Consider the following 24,039-nt stretch of genomic DNA (forward strand, 5'->3'; position numbering starts at 1 on the left):
CTTTGAGCCCCCGGATGAAAAATCAAGTTTCTGCAGCACCTGCTTGTGCGTGAGCGTTGAACAAGGGCCGATGACGCATTAAGAATGCTCACGCGTCCGGTAATAAGACTGTCACAAAACGTTGACAAACTTCTTTTTATTCGCAGCTGGACTTATGATTTCGTCATGGTGCGTTTAACATGCTTGATGTGCCCACTCAACAAAGTTCGCTGACGTGATAATTAAAGGCAACTGTCCATTTGTTGCCTGCATTTTCTCTCTCCGAAGTTTGTGTACATAGACGCCGGTATGGATATTTTTTTATATATTTTTTAGCTCAGATACAGAAATGCTGTTAATGGTGCGGCACAGATTTTACGGTCAGGCATCGGTAACACGGAAATCACTTTTCCTAGAGTAAATTAAAATGTAGATATGGCGGGTATATTAGTGAACATAATGACAACAAATAACAACAACAATAACAAAGCAACAACGGGCCAATTGTGGCACTGAAACCAGCTTATTAGCATTTACGGCATGATTTTTTTACTCGTTCACCGGCTCCATTTGCACGGGTTGCTATACATCAGTCCGCACAAAAGCATTCCATTACTGAGGGGATGGGAAAGCAGCCTCGGAAATGCGGCAGCTGCTTTCATGGAATCGTGAGCTAGTCGTTGAGAAGCGACTGCCGGTGAGGGTTCCGGGAAGTTATTCTCCCGTCTGCCGGGAGAATAGACGCTGCCTTTTTCATATGCCAATGTTGCGAGAAGGGGAATTGAAAGCACGGTGCTCTTGTTCTTGTTTGTTACTGGCAGTCACGTTCTCGATTGGGTTGCGTGCTCTCTAAAACAATATTTGAACAAGATGCACGTACCTTAAGAACTATACCACATGGTCGTCTGTGTGCGCCTTTTGACGCTAAACACTGTTTTGTTACGATTTAAACATTCGCATATTATGTGTCACTTGGCCGAACTACTCTCCAGAAATGTCTTGAAGCAGTTTCGAGGGAGTCATGACGACGCTAAGCATATATTAATCGGTGCATATACGATATATGGTGCAACAGTTACGTCTGCAAATATTTCTCTCCCATTGCCACAAAGTTCTAGTTTTAACGACAAGGAGATTCGTATCGGCAAAGAGTTTCACTAATAAGATCTGTTCGTCTTCGGACGGCGTCTTAAAACCCTTCTTGCTAACGAAAGACGAGGTAAATGTCCTAGTGTATACAGATATTCTGATTGTGCTGCCTGCAAGTCAAACCCGTCATCGTCCTCCAGTGTGGGCTGCCATGAGGGGACACTGGGTGACTGCACACGGCCCCGTTCTCAAATAAAGGCACTGATCAAACGTTAGCTGCAGGTGTCGTGTCTTGTCGAGGAACTTTATCGGTCTCGGCAAGGGAACAGCTCACGTGTGCAGGGCATTTCTGCGCTCTTACTACCGGGCATATGCGTTGGGGCTTTTGCGTAGGTAAAAGTAAGGATTTGTAAGGAACAGACGATGGCGTGTTGTAGAAGAAGAGAGAAAAAGAAAACACGCCCTCTTCACTGGACCGTTTTGTATTTGATCGACCCGTGGGACGGGAAAAGATTTGCAGACGCAGCTGCACACTGCTGCTGGTGGCTGTCGGAACGAGAGCAAGCGATCACGGTGTAGCCGTTGGCTACGTGAGCCCGCACTGCCGCCGCTGATACTCGATCCTGCGAAGGGGCGACGCAGCTGCGCGTGAGGGACGGACGGGTTTGGAAGTTTTAAGTTTCTCAGGCGACCACCAGACGTCAAATAGAAAGCGGCATGAATCGACGCAGCCGACGGTGCGGGGAGCCTTCAATCGTCGACCAGACGGCGACACGGATTGCACGACGCTCGGCTGAGTTGTCTGTCCGCGGGCTGTTCGCACGCCCCCTGTTTTACCTCTCGTCTTTTACGCTCAGGCTTATCTCAGATCAGACTGGTATTCGCCAGCCGACACCCCAGTCGTAGCCGCTTGTATAAGTGCGTGCTCTCTCTCTCTCTCTCTCTCTCTCTCTCTCTCTCTCTATATATATATATATATATATATATATATATATATATATATATATATATATATATACGCGTGCGCCGCTAAAACGAGGGTCTCGAATCCGGCAACACTGATGCCTTCAGGTAGCATGTGTGGGTTTATCGACCAGTTGCTTTCACCCACAGAGATCACGTACTCGTGACGCTTGCGGCAGAAAGGATGTTCCACATCCGCCGCCAAGGTTTGTGAGTGGCGGCGCTGGCTAACACACCCAGGGTTCTTGTAGTAAAACCTAAATACCCAAGAAAGTGGATGGGAAAACGGCGCCGTGGTAGCTCAATTGGTAGAGCACCGCACGCGTAATGCGGAGACGTGGGATCGTTCCCCACCTGCGGAAAGTTGTTTTTTCCTTCAATTTATATTTTCACTAATTTATCGTTTCTTTATATATATATATATATATATATATATATATATATATATATATATATATATATATATATATATATATATATATATATATATATATACGCTTAGCTCATGCATCATTACAGTTATCAATCAGTAACATAATTCACTGCGTAAAGGTACATGTAGGCAGTTTGTGCGCTCGTCCTGTCCGTGCGTCGTGTTTACTGAATATTCGCTAAGTAACCGAACAAAACATTCTCAGGTGGTTATCATTCTTTGTTTTATTTCGAAATGCCACTTCTTCGCCGTCTCACAAACCATTTTTGTCGCCCACGATCCTGAATAATTCGTGTTATAGTGAATAAGCACATCTTAATTGGCGCCGTTGTAAACGTTCAAGTGCTATCTCCTGTGCTCACTGTGTGGCGTTATTGTGACACTGTTGGTGTACTGTCCGTTACGCACGTTAAGTTACCACACGAGCACATCCGTGCCTCCGCTTCTTTGTAATTCCAGAGACGTTTTGGTGCGCGCTGGTTAGCCTTTATTGCATTTATAAGCTGCACGCTCATTCCCGCTTCATCTGGTTCCTGGTCGTTCGTAGCCAGCGGTCAACATTGTGTACACTGCACTACGTTTTAAAAATGGTTTAAACAGAATGCTTAAGCTGAGCCCTGTGCTGTGAACAGCAAATATTAACTGTGCTACCTGAGACAAGGTATAATGACTGTTGAGGTTAAAGTCCAACTCAGGAGCTATGAGACACGCTTTCGTTGAAAGTTCCGGATTAACTCTTCACCCAGTGCACGGCCCATGACGTTTGCGCATTCCGCCTCCATCGGAATTCGTCCGCCGGCAATCCAACTCTCGACCTCGTGTGCAGTAGCACAAAGCCATAGTAACTGACCGCCCGCACTATATAGGTGATACAGATGGGCGTATGGGGCATGCCAGCTAAAAACGGCGAAATATGCTAGACCTTGGTGTAAAAGAACTCCTAAACTTAGCACTAGCCGCCCAGGGTATTCCAGGTGGCGACGCCCATCGACGGCGAACTGAGGGGTCGCATTTTCTGAACCCGTTCTCACCCAAGGTCAGGAGAGAGAAACGCTGCGTGACCCAGACCTCAGAACAGGGTGAGCATTTAAGCCCTTTAGCAGTAGGACGTCTCGGATGTTTCTTGGCAGGCAGTAGACTGAAGCTCGTAGGCGCCCTGTCGACATCGGCCACAGGCTACAGCCGATTCGAATCACTTGTGATCGCCAGGAGTCGGCCATAACGGGGCGATCCTGAGGCGACCAGAAGCGAGCAGTCTGATGAGAGTGCTTAGCTGGCGGTGTAATGGCAGAGTAATAAAGCGGTCACTTTGCACGGCTCGTGGCCATCGCCACTCTGGCTCCGTGATCGTGCCTCGGGCTGCTACTATAACGTACTAGTGGCGTCGCGCGCGGACAGGGAATGCGCGGCCTCTTGCCGCTCTTTCTGGCTGCGCGGCGCTGGGGGCGAGGCAAGGGTTATGTAACTGGGCCAGTTCGTGCGAAGCGCACCTTGGGGCAGCGGGAGGAGGCAGGAAACGGTCCACCTAAGCGGTCTGCCCTCAGCGGCCTCGGCTTGTTTAGCGCGCTGTCTAAACGACTGGCATCGGCGTCATTACCCCGTAATGGCGTCTGGTTCCGCGGGCCCTCCCTTCGTGCCCGGCTGGCGGTAGGCGGAAACAAAGAGCGCCCCGAGACCGCCGCACGAATGGGGGTCGCGGCAGCGCCTCTGCTGCGCGGCGCAGTCGCCTTCCAGGCGAGCCCCGTTGCCTCTTTTTTTGCCGTCTACGCGTGAATTTGCGTTCCTTCTTCGATTCCCCGGTTCGTCGCATGGCTAGCAAACTGGTCGTTGGAGGCGCTCGTCTCTTCTCCTGGGATATTTGCACGGCACCGGCGGCCTCCGCATTTGTTTCCCAACGAGCAGCTTCGGAATGCGTTTCGCTCAAAGTGCTGCGCTCAGCGATAGCACCGCCGCGCATTCCTGGCTCGGCGCTGCACACTGCTCGTGACTCTACTCGTGCAAATGGAGCCGTGCCACTTAGGTGGTTGACTTTGCTCTCGAGCCTAGGAGCGTCGTGCGGGAAGCACCGCCGGCAAGAAAAAGCCTGCGGGAATCGCGGCGGGCATCGCCAGACGGCATGGCACCCAAAATGATATAGTGGGGAACATAGTAGCCCCCTGGCGCCGCCGCTCGCAGCGCTTCTTTTTTAACGATCGACACGAGAGCAGGCGAAGGGGTTGACCGAACGACGGTTCCAAGAATCGCAGCGCGGGGACGCGGCGGCGTTGCTGGTCGCGTGGTTTGGTGGCGTCCCGACAGGTGCACCCGTCGCGGCAGAGCTATGCTAGCAGAGCGTACGACTTTCCGGCTGTGTACACAAAACACTTCGACGCCGGCCCTCAGGACATGCTCTGCTCCGCAGTGTTGTTGTTGCTGTTGTTGTCGTCCTGAGCCAAGAATCGGGTGGTTTAATTAGGTGCATAAAAATAATAATGATAACAAGGGAGTCAACAATTTGAGCGTGTGAGTTCAAAAGTAAACGTTTTGTGTTTGGAGAAAAAAGGAAATAATGTGGCCACATCACTTCAACCACACTTCTCTTGCGTCTTCTTCTTTCTCTTCTTTTTCTTTCCTTCTTTTTCTTTTTTTTTTAAGAATGGAAGAATTTTGCCGTGTATAATTTCTGTTTTTAATTGTGCTTCAGTTTATTTATGACCATGCGATATGCTGTCATAGAAGAAAAAAAAAAGGAAGAAGTCCTGCTGCGCTGCAGCATCTTGCTGGTTTAAACTGCCAGGCTAAACCCGACTGTTTCTGCGGAATTGGTCGTATCGCTAGAGGAAGCTCCACGACAAACTCAATAACGTATACATATAGAGACGCGCTGTCCGCCCACCATAGCGGCCTTCCGCACTTCAGTGGGTTTTCTTAGTTTGTAGGTTGGTCACTAACGTTGTGGGAGTCTCGCCGTCCGATCTTGTGTTTCGGAGAAGGAAGATTAAATGGAAAACAAGAAAACGTATCCCCGCAAGTACGATGCTTTATTTCAATGTGCCGAATTCGGTCCGCGTTTGGAGTTGCCAGTCCTGTTCAACAGCTACAGTGTATGCGCAAGGAGCAGGACTTGTTGGGTTGGGTAGCGGGTGAGTAGTGGCACGGTATTTATCTTCGGCGGTGCCGTGCTTTCGTTGGAAGCTCTTCGTGTCGCGAGCAGCTTCCGCCTTCTCTCTCTCTCTCTCTCTCTCTCTCTCTCTCTCTCGAGTCCTCTGCTCTTCCTTTAGTTTCTGCTTTCCTCTGGCTCGCTTCTTTCAGCTTATCACATCACAGATAAGGAAGCATTTCGTAGTGTGTGTTAGTGCCACTCGGTATGTATATAGGGTTCTTCTGCCGGTTAAGAGAGAAGGCAGGGACAATTAAATTGATTTTTTAAGCATTGTTGCAGGACGCCTTCGTAGATTTAGCAAGTTCTCAACTGCAACTGAAGCATGTATGTAGTGAAACATTGCGCATAGGATATTTTCCTGAATTTAGCAGATTGCCGGCTGCAGTATAGCGGCAAGAGCTGGCCGTTTTTGTGCTGAAATTCCGCAAGCGCAAGAGACAGCCGTAGCGGCGCCGGAGCAGCCGTGCGCACAAATCACAGGTAAATAAACGTTAGGCGAATCTAGTGAGTAGCGTGAGTTAATTTCTAATTAATTTGTGTATGTAAAGGATTTCTTTCCTTTGGATGCAGATACAGCCTCCTTCATAGTGGGAAAAAATAGGGTAGGACAAATCAAGATGTCTGCGCCGAAAGATAAGCAGGGTAATGTCATCAGCAATCTTGAAGGTCTAGTAAAAGCAGCGGAAGAATTCTGTACTGACTTGTACAGTACCCAGAGGAGCCACGATGCCTCCATTCGAAGCAGTAATGAACAGGTTGCAGAAACTCCTCCTATAGCTAGCGATGAGGTCAGAAGGGCCTTACAGGACATGAAACGGGGAAAAGCAGCAGGAGAAGCTGGAATAACGGTCGATTTAATCAAAGATGGAGGAGACGTAATGCTTGAAAAACTGACTGCTCTCTATACGAAGTGTCTATCGACTTCAAGGGTCCCAGAAAACTGGAAGAATGCAAACATTATACTAATCGACAAAAAAGGGAGACGTTAAAGAATTGAAAAATTATAGGCCAATTAGCTTACTCCCAGTACTATATAAAATATTCACCAATATAATTTGCAATAGAATAAGGGCAACACTGGACTTTAGTCGACCAAGGGAACAGGCTGGTTTAAGGAAGGGATACTCTACAATGGATCACATCCACGTCATTAATCAGGTAATCGAGAAATCCGCAGCATACAATAAGCCTCTCTATATGGCTTTCATAGATTACGAAAAGGCATTTGATTCAGTAGAGATACCAGCAGTCATAGAGCCATTACGTAATCAAGGAAAACAAGAATTAAATTAGGAGGTTTTACCTGCCAAAACCACGATCTCATTATAAGGCACGCTGTAGTGGAAGCCTCCGGAAATTTGGTCCACCTGGGGTTCTTTAACGTGCACCTAAATATAAGTACATGGGTGTTTTCGCATTTCGCCCCCATCAAAATGCGGCCGCCGTGGCTGGGATTCGATCCCGCGGCCTCGTGCTTAGCAGCCTAATACCATAGCCACTAAGCAACCACGGCGGGTACGTAATCAAGGAGTACAGACCGCTTGCATAAATATGTTGGAAAATATCTACAGAGATTCCACAGCTACCTTAATTCTACACAAGAAAAGTAGGACAGGCACATATCCAGGATTTTATTTCCGGGGGGGGGGGCAATCCAGGGTAATATTTACATGCAAATGAGGGTGAAGGGATTACCTTTACTAGTGCAAATGCCAATAATGCCCACCGTTGGCCATAACGACGCGTAAACCCGCAAAATAGAAATGAAATAAGGTGTATCTCACAGGTACGCCTGTGAGATGCACCTCTCCTTTACTTGACAAACAAGCAATCACATCAAATGGACTCGCGCATGAAAGAAGCGCAGGAAGAACACTGCCAAGTAAAAGTAAACAAGCGAAAGTGTAAAATTAAGATTTCTAGTAGCGTTTTTGGAATTAGCTCAGGAAGAATGATAGAGAAATACATATTTTCGAAACAGTTACAGTTCTTCTGGATCCCTCGTTTACTGATCTACCAAGTGCCACAACCGACTCGTATTCTTATTTGGGAAATTGCGTAACGATGCGCGGCCGCCAGTCCCGTACAACCGCGTAGAGCGCAGGACGCTGCGGTTGAAGACGTACTGCGCCCACCGCGAAAGGTTAGAAAAACACCCACATAAGCGTAGCAGAGAAGTGGCTGCGTCAGGCGGCTCCACTGATAACTGTAGAAGCGTCATTCAAAGCACACGGAATCATTCTCCACTTCCGGCAGTGTTTTCTCTACTTCCTTTTTAAATAAAAAGGTGTTGATCCATAAATATTTTCACACACAACGGTAAATCTGTTCATTTTCGCTTTTCCTTCCTCTTTGGCTGTTGCCTCGGCTTTCTCCCTTAGTAGATCGCTTAATTTCTCAACTCCTTGAGCCTCTTGTTTCCAGTTGCCAACTTTTCACGAAAAGTGCTGTGCAATTAGGGAAAAACGAGACGAAGTAACGGGTGACATTCATATTGCTTATGGGTTTAATGGTTACTGTATAGGGTTTCATAATGGACGCTGTTTCGCATGATTTTATTTTCCACCTTATCTAACCCATATCGCGGGTATATGGTTCCGAGGATATGCCAGCGTCGCGGCGAGCCGTCACTCGAGGAAATAATGATGCAAAAGAAAGTTAAGCGCAACTGGCGTTTTCTCCGGCCGCAACTCTTGAGCACACAGACCAGCTGACTACGAACCGAATTCCTTTCCTGGTTCCTGGTTCAGTCTAAACAAAGAAGGTTGAACTAACGAAGCAGCAGCGATGCGCGTGACCGTTCCAATAGATGGTGACAACTGAACGCATCTCGAGTCAATCGCGCGGGCACCGAATCGATAAGAAAACTGGCCTTCACACACGAGGAGATGCCGATAACTATCGCCATTCAAAAGAAGAGAAAAAGGCAGCAAAATCTCAACCACCAAATAGCTGTCAAGTTTTCAGCTTCTTTAAACGCCGAAAAAGATCGCACGCAGCATGTACGTTGCCACAAAAAAATTGGATCGGTCGTTTCTGAACCCCATCTACAGCGCAACGAAACGTACTTGATCTTAAAGTGAATTTTAAAAATTTTGCATAATTCATCTTATTCAACTAATTAAGCGGAATGTAAAAAAAATACTCTAAGGAGCGCCACATCACGGCAAACCATATGCCGTTGGTTTCATTCAGCTGCGTCTAAGCACTTCTTTTTAAATCCTTGGCACAAGTTACGCGAAGCACCCTGTATATTGGTGCTGACAAGCGTCTCGCAGGTGGCGAGCACTGACCACGTTATGGAGCAGCACTTCTGACTGCTGCAAAAGAAGGAAGGCAGGGCTCATCATCCGCGTGCGAGAGACCTCGTCGCGTGCGTCAGTGGGCGCTCAGCCGCGCAGAGGCACCCGTCGCCGCGTATCCCTGGCAGCCGGTCGCGGAGGCGCGGCATAGCGCACGGGCCGTACTACATCACGCGGCCTGCCGTCGTGGTGGACAGGTTGCGGCGCGTTTCTGCCGCGGTTCCGCGCGCTGCGGGCGCGCAGAGCGACTGGCCGGATCGCTTGGCCGGCTGAGTTATGTGCCACGTGGCCCCGATCTCGCAGCGCTGTGGCCGGCCTGCGCGGACGTCACTTTGCCTCGACCTAGTCTGCAGAAAATGTGGCATGACGCCGCCCGGTTGCCGAGCGAACAGCTGGTGGAAGAAAAATGGCCATGGGTGTATCTTTGTTGAGAAAAGGTAATAGTTGAACATTGTTTCTCACAGCGACGGACGTTATCGACTGTTTATGAGGGGCACGTCTGGGTCTTTATTTTTTCGGACTAGAACACCCAGCGACAGCTGCTCGCCATAATGGACGGTGTTCGGCTTTTTTTTGAGTCTTGTTTCTTCTCGAAAGATTTGTGATACGGCAGCCAAGCGTAAAAGCGAACGGTCGTTAAGGAAAAAATAAACCCAGGACAAAAGAGACTCGAGCCAGCTTCGACCGCGGAAGCGACATTGGCACGCTCATCTCTGACAGCATCTTTACTGCACTTGCTTACAGATGCTTGCCTTCACGCGCACATGCCGCAAGAGTGTGTGTGTTTGTTTCTTCGTACTTGCTTTCAGGCGAACGGTTCACGGCGCGGTCATTTACGAGGCCCATCAGAGCGGTTCTCCATTGTGTGAACGCACGTGGGCCGACGCGGCGCCCCGCCAGGCGCCGATCACACCTAAAGCACCTCGGTGGTGCTAAAAGTGCTACGGGGGCTCTGCCTATGCGGAACCAAGACACCTAGGAAGGGCGACCCCCTCGCTTTAAATTGCCCCGAAAGAACAGTTTCTGCCATGCGCGCGCAGACTGCCTTGCCCTTGGCCCTCGCTGGGAGCTGTAAACGCGGTTCGATGAGGCTACCTGCCGCAGGGCGATGGAGGCGAGACAATGGCACCAGGGAGCCCCGGCCAACCGGTTGCGCCAACCCGCTCGGCCCCAGCGGGGCACCCCGCCGGATGCGCCCCTCGCCGGGCTCTTATTCCCGCCCCGCAGCGTCGTGGTCATCACGCAGGCTTGAGCCGTCTCAGCTGTAATGTCGTTCTTGGCTTTGCGCGTACGCCATGCTTCAAGGCGAGACAAGTCACCAGGGCGCTGTTTCTCGAAAAAAGAAAATCCTGGCCTCAGGCCTTGCGCAAGAGCATGTGCGCGTGCGCTAGCAAACACTTTTGTAGTATGTATCACCCTAGCGTAGCCCTTCAGGTATACCCGGTTGACGTGCCACGCTTTAGGGGCGCATCTTCCCAATAAAGTGACCGTCGACCACATTGATACTTCTATATTGTATCGTTCCCGTTCGTGATGCCAACAAATACCAGAGAGAAAGGTTCACTTGACATAACCCTGGGGGGAAACCATTCGCGATGACTTTCCCGAATAAGATGTGACACTGAGAAACATGCTCGAAGTTTTCGCTGGGGCTTCCGCTTTCATACATGGTGGAATGCAATGCAACGCTAGTGGCCTAAAATTATGCCGTAAAAATTAATCCGGAGCCTTCCACCTATAATTTCATTACTACAGCCAAACTGCCCGTGAGGCGTAAAACCGCGCCAATTACGCTATAGTGCTGGGACTGGACATGGCGGGGCATGCGCGCCGTTCTTCGCGCTTTTCGCTGTGTCAGCGCCCCTGCGCGATTCTATCCGCATCGCCCGCAGAGCTAGCCACCCTTATCTATGACCATCGCTGAGTGACGCTGTTTCTTTTATTTTTTTGTACATTTCGTATCTCCACTGTCTAGTGGTTTCTTCTTGCTCTTCCGCCGTATCTGATCATTCCCAAAGGGAAAGAGGTTGAGGGCCTTGCGCGGCATTCGATCTACTGCGCAGTTTTCACTTAGGCAGGGTCCAGTCTGCAACGCGGCGTTCACGTGCTACGTCAGTAATTGCTGCGAGAAGCGCCGTCATGGTGATGTAAGGAAATGCTCTTCGTTACCAACGTTTCGGAAGCGCTTTGTTGGAGGCACGTGTGCTGCTCAACAACAATGTTGCTTTTCAAAGCCGCGTACATTGCGGATGTCTTATTGGTGCTCTATTGAGTGATGGAAGTTCTACTTAACCGAGCTCCTTCGTCAGCACTCGCCCCAGGATGCCTCTGCACAAGTAAGAAAGAGCATTCAGTCATATTTTAGTTTGCTACGTTCCTTTTTCTTTCTTTTTTGCGTTAGCAGCTTGGAACCTTGTAGACATTTGTGGAAGGAATTGTGTGATTTTGCGCAGCACAGCTCCGCGCCCTGCATGCAGAGGCTTTGCGCATTGCAGGACTGGGCATTAATGATTTTGCGCGCAACGTATACTACGTCCACATTTAACCAAATGCACGTGCGGTGAGGTGCGAGTTCTCAGTTGACGTGTGTTAAAGGCTTGCATTGTGAGCGGCGGTGTAAACGGCGCGTTCATTTTTTGCCTGCATGAGAAACATGTAAGCTAATGATACATTTCTTGAAGCCAAGTGCCATTTCGGGCCATAGTTCAGGCAGAATTCAATAACCTGTGGCTCTTTATGACTTTCTACCCGTGTACATGATTTGTGCTCTCGGAGCGGTGGCAATATCCGTTTGTGCGACTGAGCTCGCTTCAGCACGCGCGCTTCTGCACGTTAAGGGGTGGAAATGGGGTAAAGGCTGTAGAGCAGAAAGAGGGGAGAGAGTGGGGGTGCGCTTCAGCTGCTATTAAGAGCTATACGACCCTGAGCACGCGTCACCTATATAGCTGGAACTTTCTCACTATTGTTAGATGTCCTTGGACTTAGGAATGGTCAGGCTTGTACTGCTCGCAAAAAGAAAGTGAAAGCGGAACGCGCGCGTTGTTTCCGGATTGCTCAGCGCTTGCCTGCTTTCGTGCCCAGCCGACACGCGCGACAGCGTGTCATGGTTTCGCCCTTTCGCATCCTATGTAGTACGACCACTGGGAGGGAAAGTGTCAAATGACATTAGGCTGATCTTAAGAGAGAACTTTAGCTCCGGGCCGCCTATCTAAATACGCGGCAAAGGAGGAATCGTTTTTCTCGGCACCCACTGCACCAAATTTGATGAGGCTTGTTCCATTTAAAAGAAAAAAAAAAAAACTTAACATCTATTGACTGTTGGCTGCGAGTTCATGACTCAGGTCGTCAATATTTTAATAAAAATTGTCTAAAATCGCAAATTTTCAAAAACGAAGCTATCACGTTTACAGTTCTGTAACTCAGCAATGAAAAATGATATCACAATTCCGTAAATGGCACCTAATAGAACATCTAAAGCAGACAAAATTGATATATTATGCATGGCTCTCAAATAGACCACTGATTTGTGAGCGCAAGTTTTGCAAAACCCTTGTAAATAATGTAACGAATTCGCGTAGTATATAAATTGACATATCAAATTTGTCTGCTTTGGATGTTCTAATGGATGCAGTTTACAGAAATGCGATATCTGTTCTAGGTACAGAGGTGCGAATTTGTAAACTTCGTGTTTCTATTTTTTTCAAGCCTACTAACTTTTGAAAATTCCATTTACAAAACTCAGGCGCTAAATAGAAATTTCGCTTCGATAGTCACTAGAATTTAACTTTTTCGTTCAAATACAACAAATTTTATTAAAATCATCCAAGTGGTTATCTGAGAAAAGCGTTTCTGCGTTTTACATGTATTGGAATAGGCGTAATCGTAGTTGGGCCCGAGTTAAAGCTTCCTCTTAAGAGCAACGTAGCAAGAAACTTGTAATGCATAACTGGTGCGTTGTGATGTTATGGGACACATCGTGGTGCGACTGTCGTGCTTAAGTGCTCACGCTCCTTCTGAGCGTGAGTACCGTTTATAATCACTGGCTACATGGAAAGCTAGTTGAAAGCTGCGGGTTAATTTTGATCACCAGGGGCGCGATCGGGGATCGTTGTTCGAAGCACGCGTTCAGTTTCGCCTCACGGGCGACTGGCCTAGGCCGCGTCGACGAGCGCGGCTGACAACGTGGCTTATTAGAGTTGTCGCACGATCCCACCGCTGTCAACCAGATGTAGGAGTCGTCGGACGATCTCGCCGCTGCCACCATTTGAAGGAGTTGACGGTCGTAGAGAGGAACTCGGTGAACAGGATTTATTTACATTATTTACATCTTAGACAAGACATACATCGACAGTCTAGCGTGACTCCCATATGGAGCCCGCAAGACTAACATACAGCAAACAGCTTACGAGCACACAGTTCACGAGTACATTTCTAGCATGACAACGAGCACTCAGCTCCCCACGACGAGCACACACTAGCAGCCGACAATCGCTGCTTATAAGCACTTGGTCCCCCCCCCCCCCCTTGATCCCAGGCGGACGGAAACGTTCGTCCAGTCATCGTTCGACGTCACCGAAGATGACCCGCCCTTTTGGAGGTGGAGGAGGGCTCACATACACGTGTTGCACAGGTTTCAGTGCCGCACACACACACAGGTGTAAAGGTCCGGAGCCGACGTCAGAGGGGCTTCGTAGAACTCTGCTCCGTCCCGGGTGGCACGCCGGGTAGCACATTCCTGAGCTCACCCCGCGCCTCGTGGCTGCCGGTTATTCGCAGTTCTCTGAAGTGCGCCCCGTCCGGTTGGATTGGAACACGTGCAGCGGGCTGAAATAGCTGGCAAGTTGTCACCCCGTACGGCCATTCCTAACAGGCTGCCGCCAGTCGTTTTGAGGCGAAGCTGAACGCGCGCTTCGAAAAACGAACTCAGATCGCGCCCCTGGTGTTCTTTGATGTGTACCGTAATATCGGCCCCGGAACGTTTTTGGAGGTATTTGTCTCCGTCGGAATGCGGCCGTTGCCGTTGGGCATGGCGCCTGTGGACTCGTGCAGCCACAAAGCGCCTTATGCGCGCTGGGTGGTCGCCCATAGGCAATGCCTTAAACGTTTATTAGTCTGCCGAAAAAAAAGAAAAGCTATTTTTCTCGCTCGCCTTCTGCATCCGAGTCTCACGTGTTTGCGGTCTATACTTTATTTAATTATGTGCTTGATGACAATAGTGTCCTTTTCATGGAAGCGCGGTACTGAACAGGGACCGGCGGCAAATTCCCGCACCTGCGCTGAATTTAAGCGCGCAGAACTCGTCGTACTGACCAAGCGATCGAAATTTAAAAAAAAGAAAAAGAAAACAGCATTGTTTTGCTCGCTTCAGGAACCGTGGCATAGCTCGGAACAGTCCTACAGCTGCCCGGGAAGCGCGCGGTAACACCCGCAGTCGTCGGCGCGCACGTGTCCCCGCTCGCGGCCGTGGCATTGCCCACGGCGTGGTGCGGCCTCCGCGGGAGCATCCGTGGGCTGCGTACAGAAGCAGCGGGGGAAGCTCGTTACGGCGGTGCCTCGGCCGATCACCGGAAGAATAACGCCGTGCGGCTTCTGCCAGAGCTCACCCACGGCTCTGCACCCGCGCAGCGCCGGCGGTCGTATGCCGCACATCTCACTCACGTGGTCGGCGTTCCGTGTTGTGGAAGGTTATTGGTGCCGGTCTTTGGTTATTTTAAAAAAAAAATTTAATCCTTGGGTTTTACGTGCCGAAAAACCATATGATTATGAGGCACGCCTGTGTGGGGGACTCCGGGCTAATTTTGACCACCTGGGGTTCTTTAATGTGCACCCAATGCGCGGTACACGGGTGCTTTTGCATTTCGCCCCCATCGAAATGCGGCCTCCGCGGTCGGGATTTGATCTCGCGATCGCGGGATTAGCAGCGTGGCACCGAAACCGCTACACCACCACGGTGGGTCTTCGGTTATTGCCACTGAGCAATATGAAAGCACTGAGCTTGTGCTAAAATGCCCCTGAAACGGTTCGGACAAATTTTGTAGACGCGTAGGGTACAGCTCAAGTTAATCATTTGCACCACAATTTGTGTGAAGCGTCTCATATTAAGAGAGCTACGGACGATTACAAGTTACCCTCCTCCATAGTCATGCATTTTCTCCTCAACTCGTTCGCCTAGTGATCGGGGCTAAGCTCCGCCTTCACTGGCTCTGCGTCATGATGGCACGTCATGTCGTCGACTTGCGGTTCTCTAGGAGCGAGCGCGCGAAGCCTCTCCAAACTCTCCGCCAGCTGCTTGGCAGTCGACCCTAAGCGAGAGCTATCGCAGCAGCGTGCGTTGCAAGCATTCTGTCGCAGCGCCAAACGTGTCTGGTATTCCGGTAACCACAGGCGAGCTGGGCGTTTCGAGGGATGGAGGCATAAACTCAAGCTGATGAAGGAACTTTAGCGTAGACCCTTTTCAGGGTCCCTTTAAGCTTTGACTGTCTTTGCAATGTGCATTACGTAGTGCGTCAGATTGTATTAGGATTGTTGATCATGTTTTTCTTGTGCAATTGGAAAAAGGCACATTCGCTTGAGCAGCTTGTGAACGGCGATACTATACATCTATACTGGGTCCGCATACAGGTTCCTTTGACTAAACATAGAGTTACTGCATGATCTTTCTGACACGGCGATGTTTTCACACGCAACCTTATTGTGGGATGTTATGTATATACCTGGGGAGTTAAATAGGTGTATATTAGAGGGTGTTAGCGCGAAAAACACCCATTTAGCACCCTTAAGGGTAATGTTTAGTCAACGTGTCTTGTGAGCATATGCAATAACTGTAACTTTACATATTGTATTGGGGAGATTTGACTAAAGAATTTTGCGGATTTCTTCTGCAGGAAAATTCAGAAGTAGGGCGCAGTCCTTAATCAAGCACTGTAATATGCCTCGTGTTCGCGCCTGCGTGTGCGTTTTGTCGGCCTCTGCGTGTGCCTTTTACCGCGTGTATAATTTTCTCCTATGTTGATTATCTCTCATTTGTCTTTATATGTAGTCTCCGATCTTATTGTACAAAGTACATGTAATACTATAGTCTAACACCCACTGCTCATTAAAGTCTCTCCTATCCGATCATTATTGCGGATGATATCGCTTTTGTTGCAGGCTGGTAACTGGAGGGGTGGAACCGGACATGGCAAAATACTTGCGTGGCAGGAACACTCGCTTCGTTTTCGTTTTGTGCGCTGACTGGATGTGAGCGTCGCCGAAATCGGCCGATTGAGGCGCGTCGCGTGTCAGAACACACATATGTCGTTGCATTATCAGCATTTCTCACTGCGGCGTGCTCACTGTCGAGAATATGTTCCTCTCGGAAGCAACACGCTGCTCGAAGTACGAAATGTGCGTACTGGCAGCAGTGCCATCAACTTGTGCGCTGCACGCTGGTCACGTATCTCCACTCGCTCTATTCCCTCTGAGTGTTTTTATACCCGTCTTCATTTACTTAGCTGCGTACTGAACTTCGCAAGCGTTCGTGCTCTGAGACCGTATTGAGTGTTTTTCAGTACTTTTTGTGCTTCTTATTTTTGTTTACTCTACGACGAAGAGTAGCCGGTGCCATAGGCACCGACTTTCAATTTATGTCAATGTATATATATATATATATATATATATATATATATATATATATATATATATATATATATATATATATATATCTGTTTACGCCGACGCAGCGGAAAATGGTAGGAAAGGTTCATTTGTTGGAACATATATGAACTGCGTTGTACTGCTCCTTGTTGCAGAAGAAACATTTGTTGAAAGTTGTTCATACGTTGACGATCGCGAACCATGTTTGAGCTAGCTCTTCATGTAATGTAGACAACTTCGATGATGATAATATTGTGGCGTTCTGTCTGCAATTTGTTTTCCTTTGTTTCCGGATTACGATATGCACTGTTTTCGTTTCGCAGCCGGAAGAACGCAGTCCTGCTTCGCACTCAACTCTCCGTCCGAGTTCACGCGATCATCGGTAAGTGCAATTTTTACCGCATTCCTGCCGTATTAGCCAGAAAACCGCAACCTCATGCAACTTGTCCGCTCATAGCTTAGCATGTTCTTACCCGCGACGTGAAGAAAATTGACTGTTTTCTATGTCCTTAACATGAAATGAATATTTATATGAAGCGGTCTTGCGGTGTCAAAAAAGAAATCGGAAACGAGCTTTAAAAAGACGAGAACAGAAACCAATAGTGCGAGAGCATTTCCAACCTATTACTGCTGGTGATAGAGAGGTCGTGCCTGGATAATAAAAATGTAGGATTAGAGGCATGAGCGAAATCGATACTATCGCGCGCGTATTTATTTATTTTAATTACTTGGCCTCCTTGGGCACGCGCGGACGAACGGAGAGCGTTTTTCTGTGGCTGTCTGTACTAATAGCCAACTTGAACACGAATTCCTCCGTTTCATTCTATCTGAGCGACATTCTCTTTGAATACAGCCTAACGGTTGTTGTCCGCGCTAACCTCATAAGCCGACCAGACTCATCATTCATGCGCACAAGTGGGCGTTGTCGTCGGGATCCTTTTGGTCCAACGCGATGCATGACGGGTAAGTTTCATTGTCGTTGTTAAGAGCGACCGGCTTGCCTGGTTTTTTTCCGCGCAATCGTCATTAGTGGAAAGTTACCGCAATTCCATTGGCTGTGGGAGGCTGCCGCAATGGTGTCGACGGGACCTGAAAGCGGAAAAGGGGAAAACGTGCAGGCTTGGTGCGCTTTAAGTTCAGCGGCTGTATGTCCGTTGGGGATTGATCGCTTCTGTCAAACGCCAGGCCGCACCGGCTGCTGAGCTGGAGTTCCAAAATAAAACCCTGTTGTGTCGCGTGCCTGTCGCCCGAAGCATAAACCGAGACCGAACGTAGTAGCTTTGCACAGTCAATGGTGCGGCAAGAGAAATGGCCTGATACTCCACAAGCCTCGCGGCCCATGTGTGCACCGTAGCTATGGCGTCCTGTTCTTTATTCACGCTTGTGCATCGCTTACTTAATTGCCTGTTCACCTTCTGCCGTTTAAATATGCTCGACGGCGCCAACGAGGCCTGTGCAGCTTATTGCTTGTGATGATGTGCGTCTGCATTCTCGGATCACCAAGCTCTGGCGGGTGCTCGTGTGACCCCTGTCACACGAGCACCCGCGAACTCCGTTAAGCATGAAACTCCCTAACGGAGATTGACGGCAACGGAGTTGCGGCCGCGCTACACGGCACAGTGCGAGCTTTCGACGGGCGCCGCACGGGGTAGAAACGGCGCTGCTGCGCTTACTTCCGCGTGCAACTGTTCACATATACGGCCGCCGTTAATCTATGTGTATTTTTTTTAACGCTGTATGTAATATTATAAAATCACAGTGAGAAACATTGCGGTACGTTATACCGCAAGACTTTTGTTTTCCAAGCATAGCGAAGTTGCAAGCGATGGTGGCCACACTGCGCTCTTGCTTTCGTGCGTGGGCAGCGCGGGTCACGTGTTTGGGCCGGTGCGCTTCGAGTTGGGATTCCGCTGTGTAATCGTGCTTGTCTGTGTGTTCGCGGTGAGCTCAACTGCTTCTAGATGAGTGACGAAAGCGGGGAGGACGACAGTGCGCCGGGATCGCTCATGTTGCGTGTCACTTACCCGTACGGGTTGAACGACACCACGTGTGGCTCGTGTGCGCATAAAAAAACAAACGAAATGGCGGAACGACGTTTCCCGATGCGGCGCGGCGAAGTATTGGTGTAGAGGACACAGGCGCTGATGCCCTTAAAAACAAATTAAAACTTCCGTTATGTGGCCTATATCCCAAGGCAAAAAAAAAAAAAATAATAATGCTAAAATTTGTAAAAACCAGTTACGACGATTTTACTAGCGTGGTTTTCTGCGGAACTGGAGCTATCTGGGAACGAGAGTACTCCATCCAACCGTAATGGTCATTGCCGAACTCCCTTCGCCCAAAATCTCCATTTAACTTCCTTGGCGCAAGGGAGACCGTGTGACACGGAGCGCAACTCCATTGGCGTAAAGACGAAGGAGTTCAATGGAGTTCCCGGGTGCCCGCGTGACAGGCCCGGACTAGCGATGTTAGCCACGTCGGTAGTAAGTGCGCCTCTTCTATCTCTGGGGCAGTCTTGGCATTTCTGATAGGTTGTGAAATCGCGACTGAACGTGCGCGTTTCATGCTCTCGCAGAGTCCAACCGCGTAACTTGTTGTGTCAAGACCTTGACCAAGCTCTTCCGAGACGAAACTACCCTCAACAGGGCGTGCAATATGTTTTCATAACGCCTCTAGTGTGTCTCGCTTACTGAAACCACGTGAATAGCCCTTCATCGTTCAGCACTTGGGAAATTGTGAACGGCTGGCACCACCTGTGACGCGCATTGAAGTTTCCGATGCCTGCTAAAAGAAAGTAAAATACTTCGAGTACAGCCCTTTAACCACGTGGAAACTTCATTTAGTCGATTGGAGCTTGTGTGTGTGTAGTCCTGCGGTAATGGAGTTTTTGAGGGAGCGTCAATGCTCCTCTACAGCTGTTTTTGTTTGCATCGCATGCAGTTCATGAGGCATCGTCGCCGTGCGGCTTGTGCAGGTGCATAGCTTATGTTGGCCAAGAAAATTGTTACGTTTACATTTATGTTTATAAAATGCTCTCCGGAAGCTTGTTCAGATGGTCCTTGTGTGCTGCATTCGGGCAATTTTTCGGGCTCTCTTGGTTTTTCCGTGCACTCAGAAGTGATAACACGAAGTGAGCTACGCCTTAATCAAGAAATGATTCAAGCTAGCGGAGTTTGGCATTTCTGTTCGATTAACCAGGGGTACTTTCCGTACTTTGCAGAGAAGCTGCTCAACTCGACAGGACGAGAACTGCGACGGGCACTGTTCTCTCTCAAGCAGATCTTTCAGGTGAGTCGCGTGTGATTAGGAATTTCGTATAGATTTGAGTGTGTACACTTCCTTATATTTCTCTCGAAATGTATATGCGATGACAACAGTCATTTTGCCTTCGTTGGTGAAACTGAAAGGTTTCGTGTAATAGATTTACTATGATTGCTTGGCGTTTGTTTCTTTTGGTTCATTGTGCGGGAACGCCGGTTACGGCTGACTGAATCATTAGTGTCGCGGTGTGTTTGAATGAGCTGGCGCTGCTTCAGGTCCACTCGCGTGCCCATAGACCTTCCGTCTAGTTGGCCTCGCTATATCTTTCGCTTTCATGCCAAGTGTACCAGTCCGAGACATCGCAAGGGAGACCGATCGCTGCGGTGAATGTTATGTCGTTACCATGTTGGGTTGCTCAGTCGGCAAAAGTTGTCAACTATAAGGGCGCTGTAGGAACCCGCTTATATATGTGTTTTATTTCTAGTGTAAGTCCACATTTGGTGACATTTCTTAAGAGTTTCTTAAGGACATTAGGCACTCTATTGGACAAGTGACGAACGGGGTTCTCCGCACCGCCTGCTGTTTTTTCTTTTGTTTTTAATTAATTTATTTATTTAAAGGGCCCAGTACACTTCCCTGAGGCACTCCAGGTGATACTGGAAGTTTCTTGGATGAGTGCTCATTAATTGAAACTAACTGCATGCAGTTAGTCGGATAAGGAGCTACCCAATTCACGAAGTAGGTTGGAAGGTTAATTGATTGTAGTTTATTAATAAGCTTGCTATGTGATACAAGATCGAACGCTTTCCTGAAATCTAAAAATATTACGTCAATTTGTCCGGACCTATCAAGAACAGCGGCGAAATTAGGAATAACTGTTGTTAATTGTGTTACAGTAGAGAAACCCTTGCGAAAACCGTGTTGGCAAGAAAAAAGTGTGTTGCTATCACATATAAACTTATTTCATTAGCTATTTAATGTTCAAGTAGTTTGCAACATGATGAAGTTAGTGATATAGGACAATAATGTGTTGCTAGTGTGGCATCACTTTTTGTCAGTACAGGCACAACACGCGTACCAAGAACCAATCCCTAGGCAGGGTAGCTGAAGACAAGGATACCTGAAATATAACTATAAAAGGTGCTAATGTTTCGGCGTACCTCCTCACGAAAACGTTAGGTATATCATCTGGACCTGAACCATGGGGAGGATTTAGTTTTGAGGTTGAGTAACGTTGAAGCGACACCTGATAGTGACACATTATCAGGTGCAGAGTTGCATGGCATATGGTTAATGTAGTGTGGTATATAGTATCAGAGTTAAAAAAAAAAAAACATTGTGGAAGTATCGATTAAAATATTGCTTCGAAGCGACAAATTGAACGAATAGTTTTGATTATTCAGTTTTGCATCTAAACTCGCGTTACCATAACATTTGCTCTACTGGAATAGAGAGGACTGCAATACTTCAAAAGTGTCAAAATTGCCGCCCAACTGGTCGCTCGAGGCACTTTGCGTGTATTCGCGGGCTTCTTTCACCTCGGAAAAGCACTTTTATGTAGCACGTATTGAGCAACAGAAAGCTGTATCGGGAGTTTTTCATGTCGCTGTACAATTTCCTCATTGACACTTTTAATCCAATTATAATATTTGAGAAGTTGATTGAATAATTAAGAGTAATTATCTAATTCGGCTGAATGAAAAAAATTGAGTATCTCCAAGCGACGGAAAAAACAACATTACCTTTGTTTTGTCCAGCTACGTGGCATTCGCATATATTTTAACTCTAGCTAAAGTTAGCTGGGACACCCTATATATGCACGTGTGGGTGTTTCAAAAAAGCTCCTCCGCAGTGGCGCCCGGGAATCAGGGCCGGGATGCATCCGGCGCCCGCGCTTCGTCATTCGGCACTGGCAAAAGCGAGTGACAGGCCCCAGGCGCTTTGAAGGAACGCTGACTCTTGGTACGCGGCGCCAGCCGAACTTGCACAAGCTTGTGTAAACACGGGCGCATCGCCACCCGGCGCATCGGATAGGGACAGGAAGGGTCGCGCAATACGGTTTCCGATAGCGATGCCACGGTTGAGAAACTTCGTCTGTGCGCATTCGTTTCATACATATATTATTCTCCTAGCTCTTCTCCTTTCCGTTCGCCAGTTTTCGCCGCCGGGCCGTGTGTGAATCAAGTGATCGAAGGGGATTCTTCTGCAATCGAGAGCGGTTCGCTTTGAATTCTTGTGCCGCAGTTTTCTTTCTTTTTTTGTGTGTGATCAGCAATTTTGCGGTCTGGCAGTTGCACGTTGTTACCGCGCACTGGCGTTTACTGAAATGAGCACATTTTTCTCGAGATCGTCCTCTTTGGCTGCCGCGAAGCACAGCCGTGTTGCGCCCTTGCAGGGAAATTTGACGCCCCGTGAACTTGGAAACAGTTTGATAATGATTTGATTTGAAAAGGGAATCGCGGCTTTTAAACGCATCAATGTACGATTGGGTCCTGTGAACGCCCGAGCTTCTACCAGTCGCGTTTGTTTCATGAATTTCGAAGACTATAAAGCATACGACTGAATTCGGTTGCTGTTGGTTGGCGTACACCTTGGAATGTCAAATAAATAAATAAATAAATAAATAAATAAATAAATAAATAAATAAATAAATAAATAAATAAATAAATAAATTCAAGCGAAGAAGACAGGCGTGTGCTTCAGGCGCATCGTCAACGCCTCGCTCGAAGGTATAAAGCTCACCATTCAAGGACTCACGTGCACAGTCGAGTTTGTTGTTCTGTCTTCATGCTCGTACGACATCATTTTGAGGTGGGACTTTCTTCCCGATCACAAGGCCGTAATTGACTGTTCTCGCGCCGAATTCGAATTTTCTCCGCTTCTTGACGCCCAAATAGGTGATGCTGATGATTCCGGCGACAAGCTGCTCGTTGCTGACGGCACTATACCTTCGCACTCAACTGTGACCGCGACTACCTGCTCCAGCTGTGTTACGGATCCCACTCCTCTTTTCACACCGTCCCATATTTTTGTTCATCGACGATGTTCTCGTCTTCCCTTCGCTGTCATCACTGTCAACGGGGGCTTCACTCATGTGCTTGTCTCCAACTATTATGCCTAGCTTGCCCCTCAGATTGCGTCCCGGTGTGTGCCTCGGGCGTTTTGAGCCCATCGACTCGATGACCATCTTCTATGCACCTCTTGATGGCACCTGCTCCGGGATCAGTACATTGGCTTGTTGCTCTGCTTGCGCCTTGTCTGGGCCGGACGTCTTCAACAGTTCTATGCATGGATACCAACCTGAGCCCCGCACAACGGGCCCAGCTTCTCAACCTACTCCGCAAGTACTCCTCTACATTTGATTGTCAACAAGCGGCTTTGGGCCGCACAACGACGGTGTATCACGAGATCGATGCACGGCACCCACGCTACGCTTCGCCAGCGCCCTTATCGCGTATCACCCACAGAGTGCCGAGTTGTTAGAGAGTTTTAGTTTAGGGGACGCCAGCGGCTTGCGTACCCAAACTAAAGATCTCTATTGAAGACGAAGTCAGCGATACATACTTGAGCGCGGAGTTGTTCAACCTTCTAACAGTCCCTGGGCGTCCCCTCTAGTACTTGCAAAGAAGAAAGATGGATCCATCCGGTTTTTCGTGGACCATCGCCGTCTCAACAAGCTAACGCGTAGAGACGTGATCCTTTGCCGCGCATTGACGACGGTCTCGATTCTTTGTAAGGCGAGGAGTATACTTTTCCTCACACGACTTACGTTCCGGTTATTGGCAAGTGCCCATGGCTTCGGCCGATCGGCCAAAAACAGCTTTTGTAACGCCAGACGGCCCTTGTGGATTTAACGCTATGCCGTTTGGGCTTTGCAATGCCCATGCCACTTTTGAACGGATGATGGACAATCTCCTCCGTGGTCTCAAATGGAAGACGTGCTTATGTTACCTTGCTGACGTGGTTGTCTTTGGTGCTGATTTACCCTCATCTGTAGCGTCTCGAGCAGGTCTTGCAGTGCCTAACTAACGCCGACCTCCAACTCAGTATGAAGAAAGGTTGCCTTGGAGCCAAGCAACTAACGGTACTTGGACACATGGTTCCCAAAGACGGCATTTTACCCGATGCTTTTTAACTTCGCGCTGTCACCAATTTCCCGAAACCCAGTATACCCTAAAGAAACTTCGAAGCCTTCATCGGGCTCTGCTACTTTCGTCGTCTTATCAGGAATTTTG

At 48.5% G+C, this 24,039-nt stretch overlaps 1 protein-coding gene across 4 annotated transcripts in view; it reads left to right on the forward strand.

Moving 5' to 3' along the window:
• The window catches only part of Fhos (Formin homology 2 domain containing), a 272,129-nt gene that overhangs the window by 184,139 nt on the left and 63,951 nt on the right, over positions 1-24,039 (forward strand). For all 4 annotated transcript variants that reach the window (XR_012830253.1, XM_075703296.1, XM_075703283.1 and 1 more), the window contains 2 exons: positions 16,867-16,925; positions 19,764-19,831. Coding sequence is in view for 3 of the 4 variants with exons in the window: in XM_075703296.1 (XP_075559411.1) it covers positions 16,867-16,925; positions 19,764-19,831 (127 nt within the window). In the remaining variant the exon portion in view is untranslated. The remainder of the gene's footprint in view (positions 1-16,866; positions 16,926-19,763; positions 19,832-24,039) is intronic.

The sequence above is a fragment of the Dermacentor variabilis genome, chromosome 1 (genome assembly GCF_050947875.1).
Source record: "Dermacentor variabilis isolate Ectoservices chromosome 1, ASM5094787v1, whole genome shotgun sequence".
NCBI classification, from domain to species: domain Eukaryota; kingdom Metazoa; phylum Arthropoda; class Arachnida; order Ixodida; family Ixodidae; genus Dermacentor; species Dermacentor variabilis.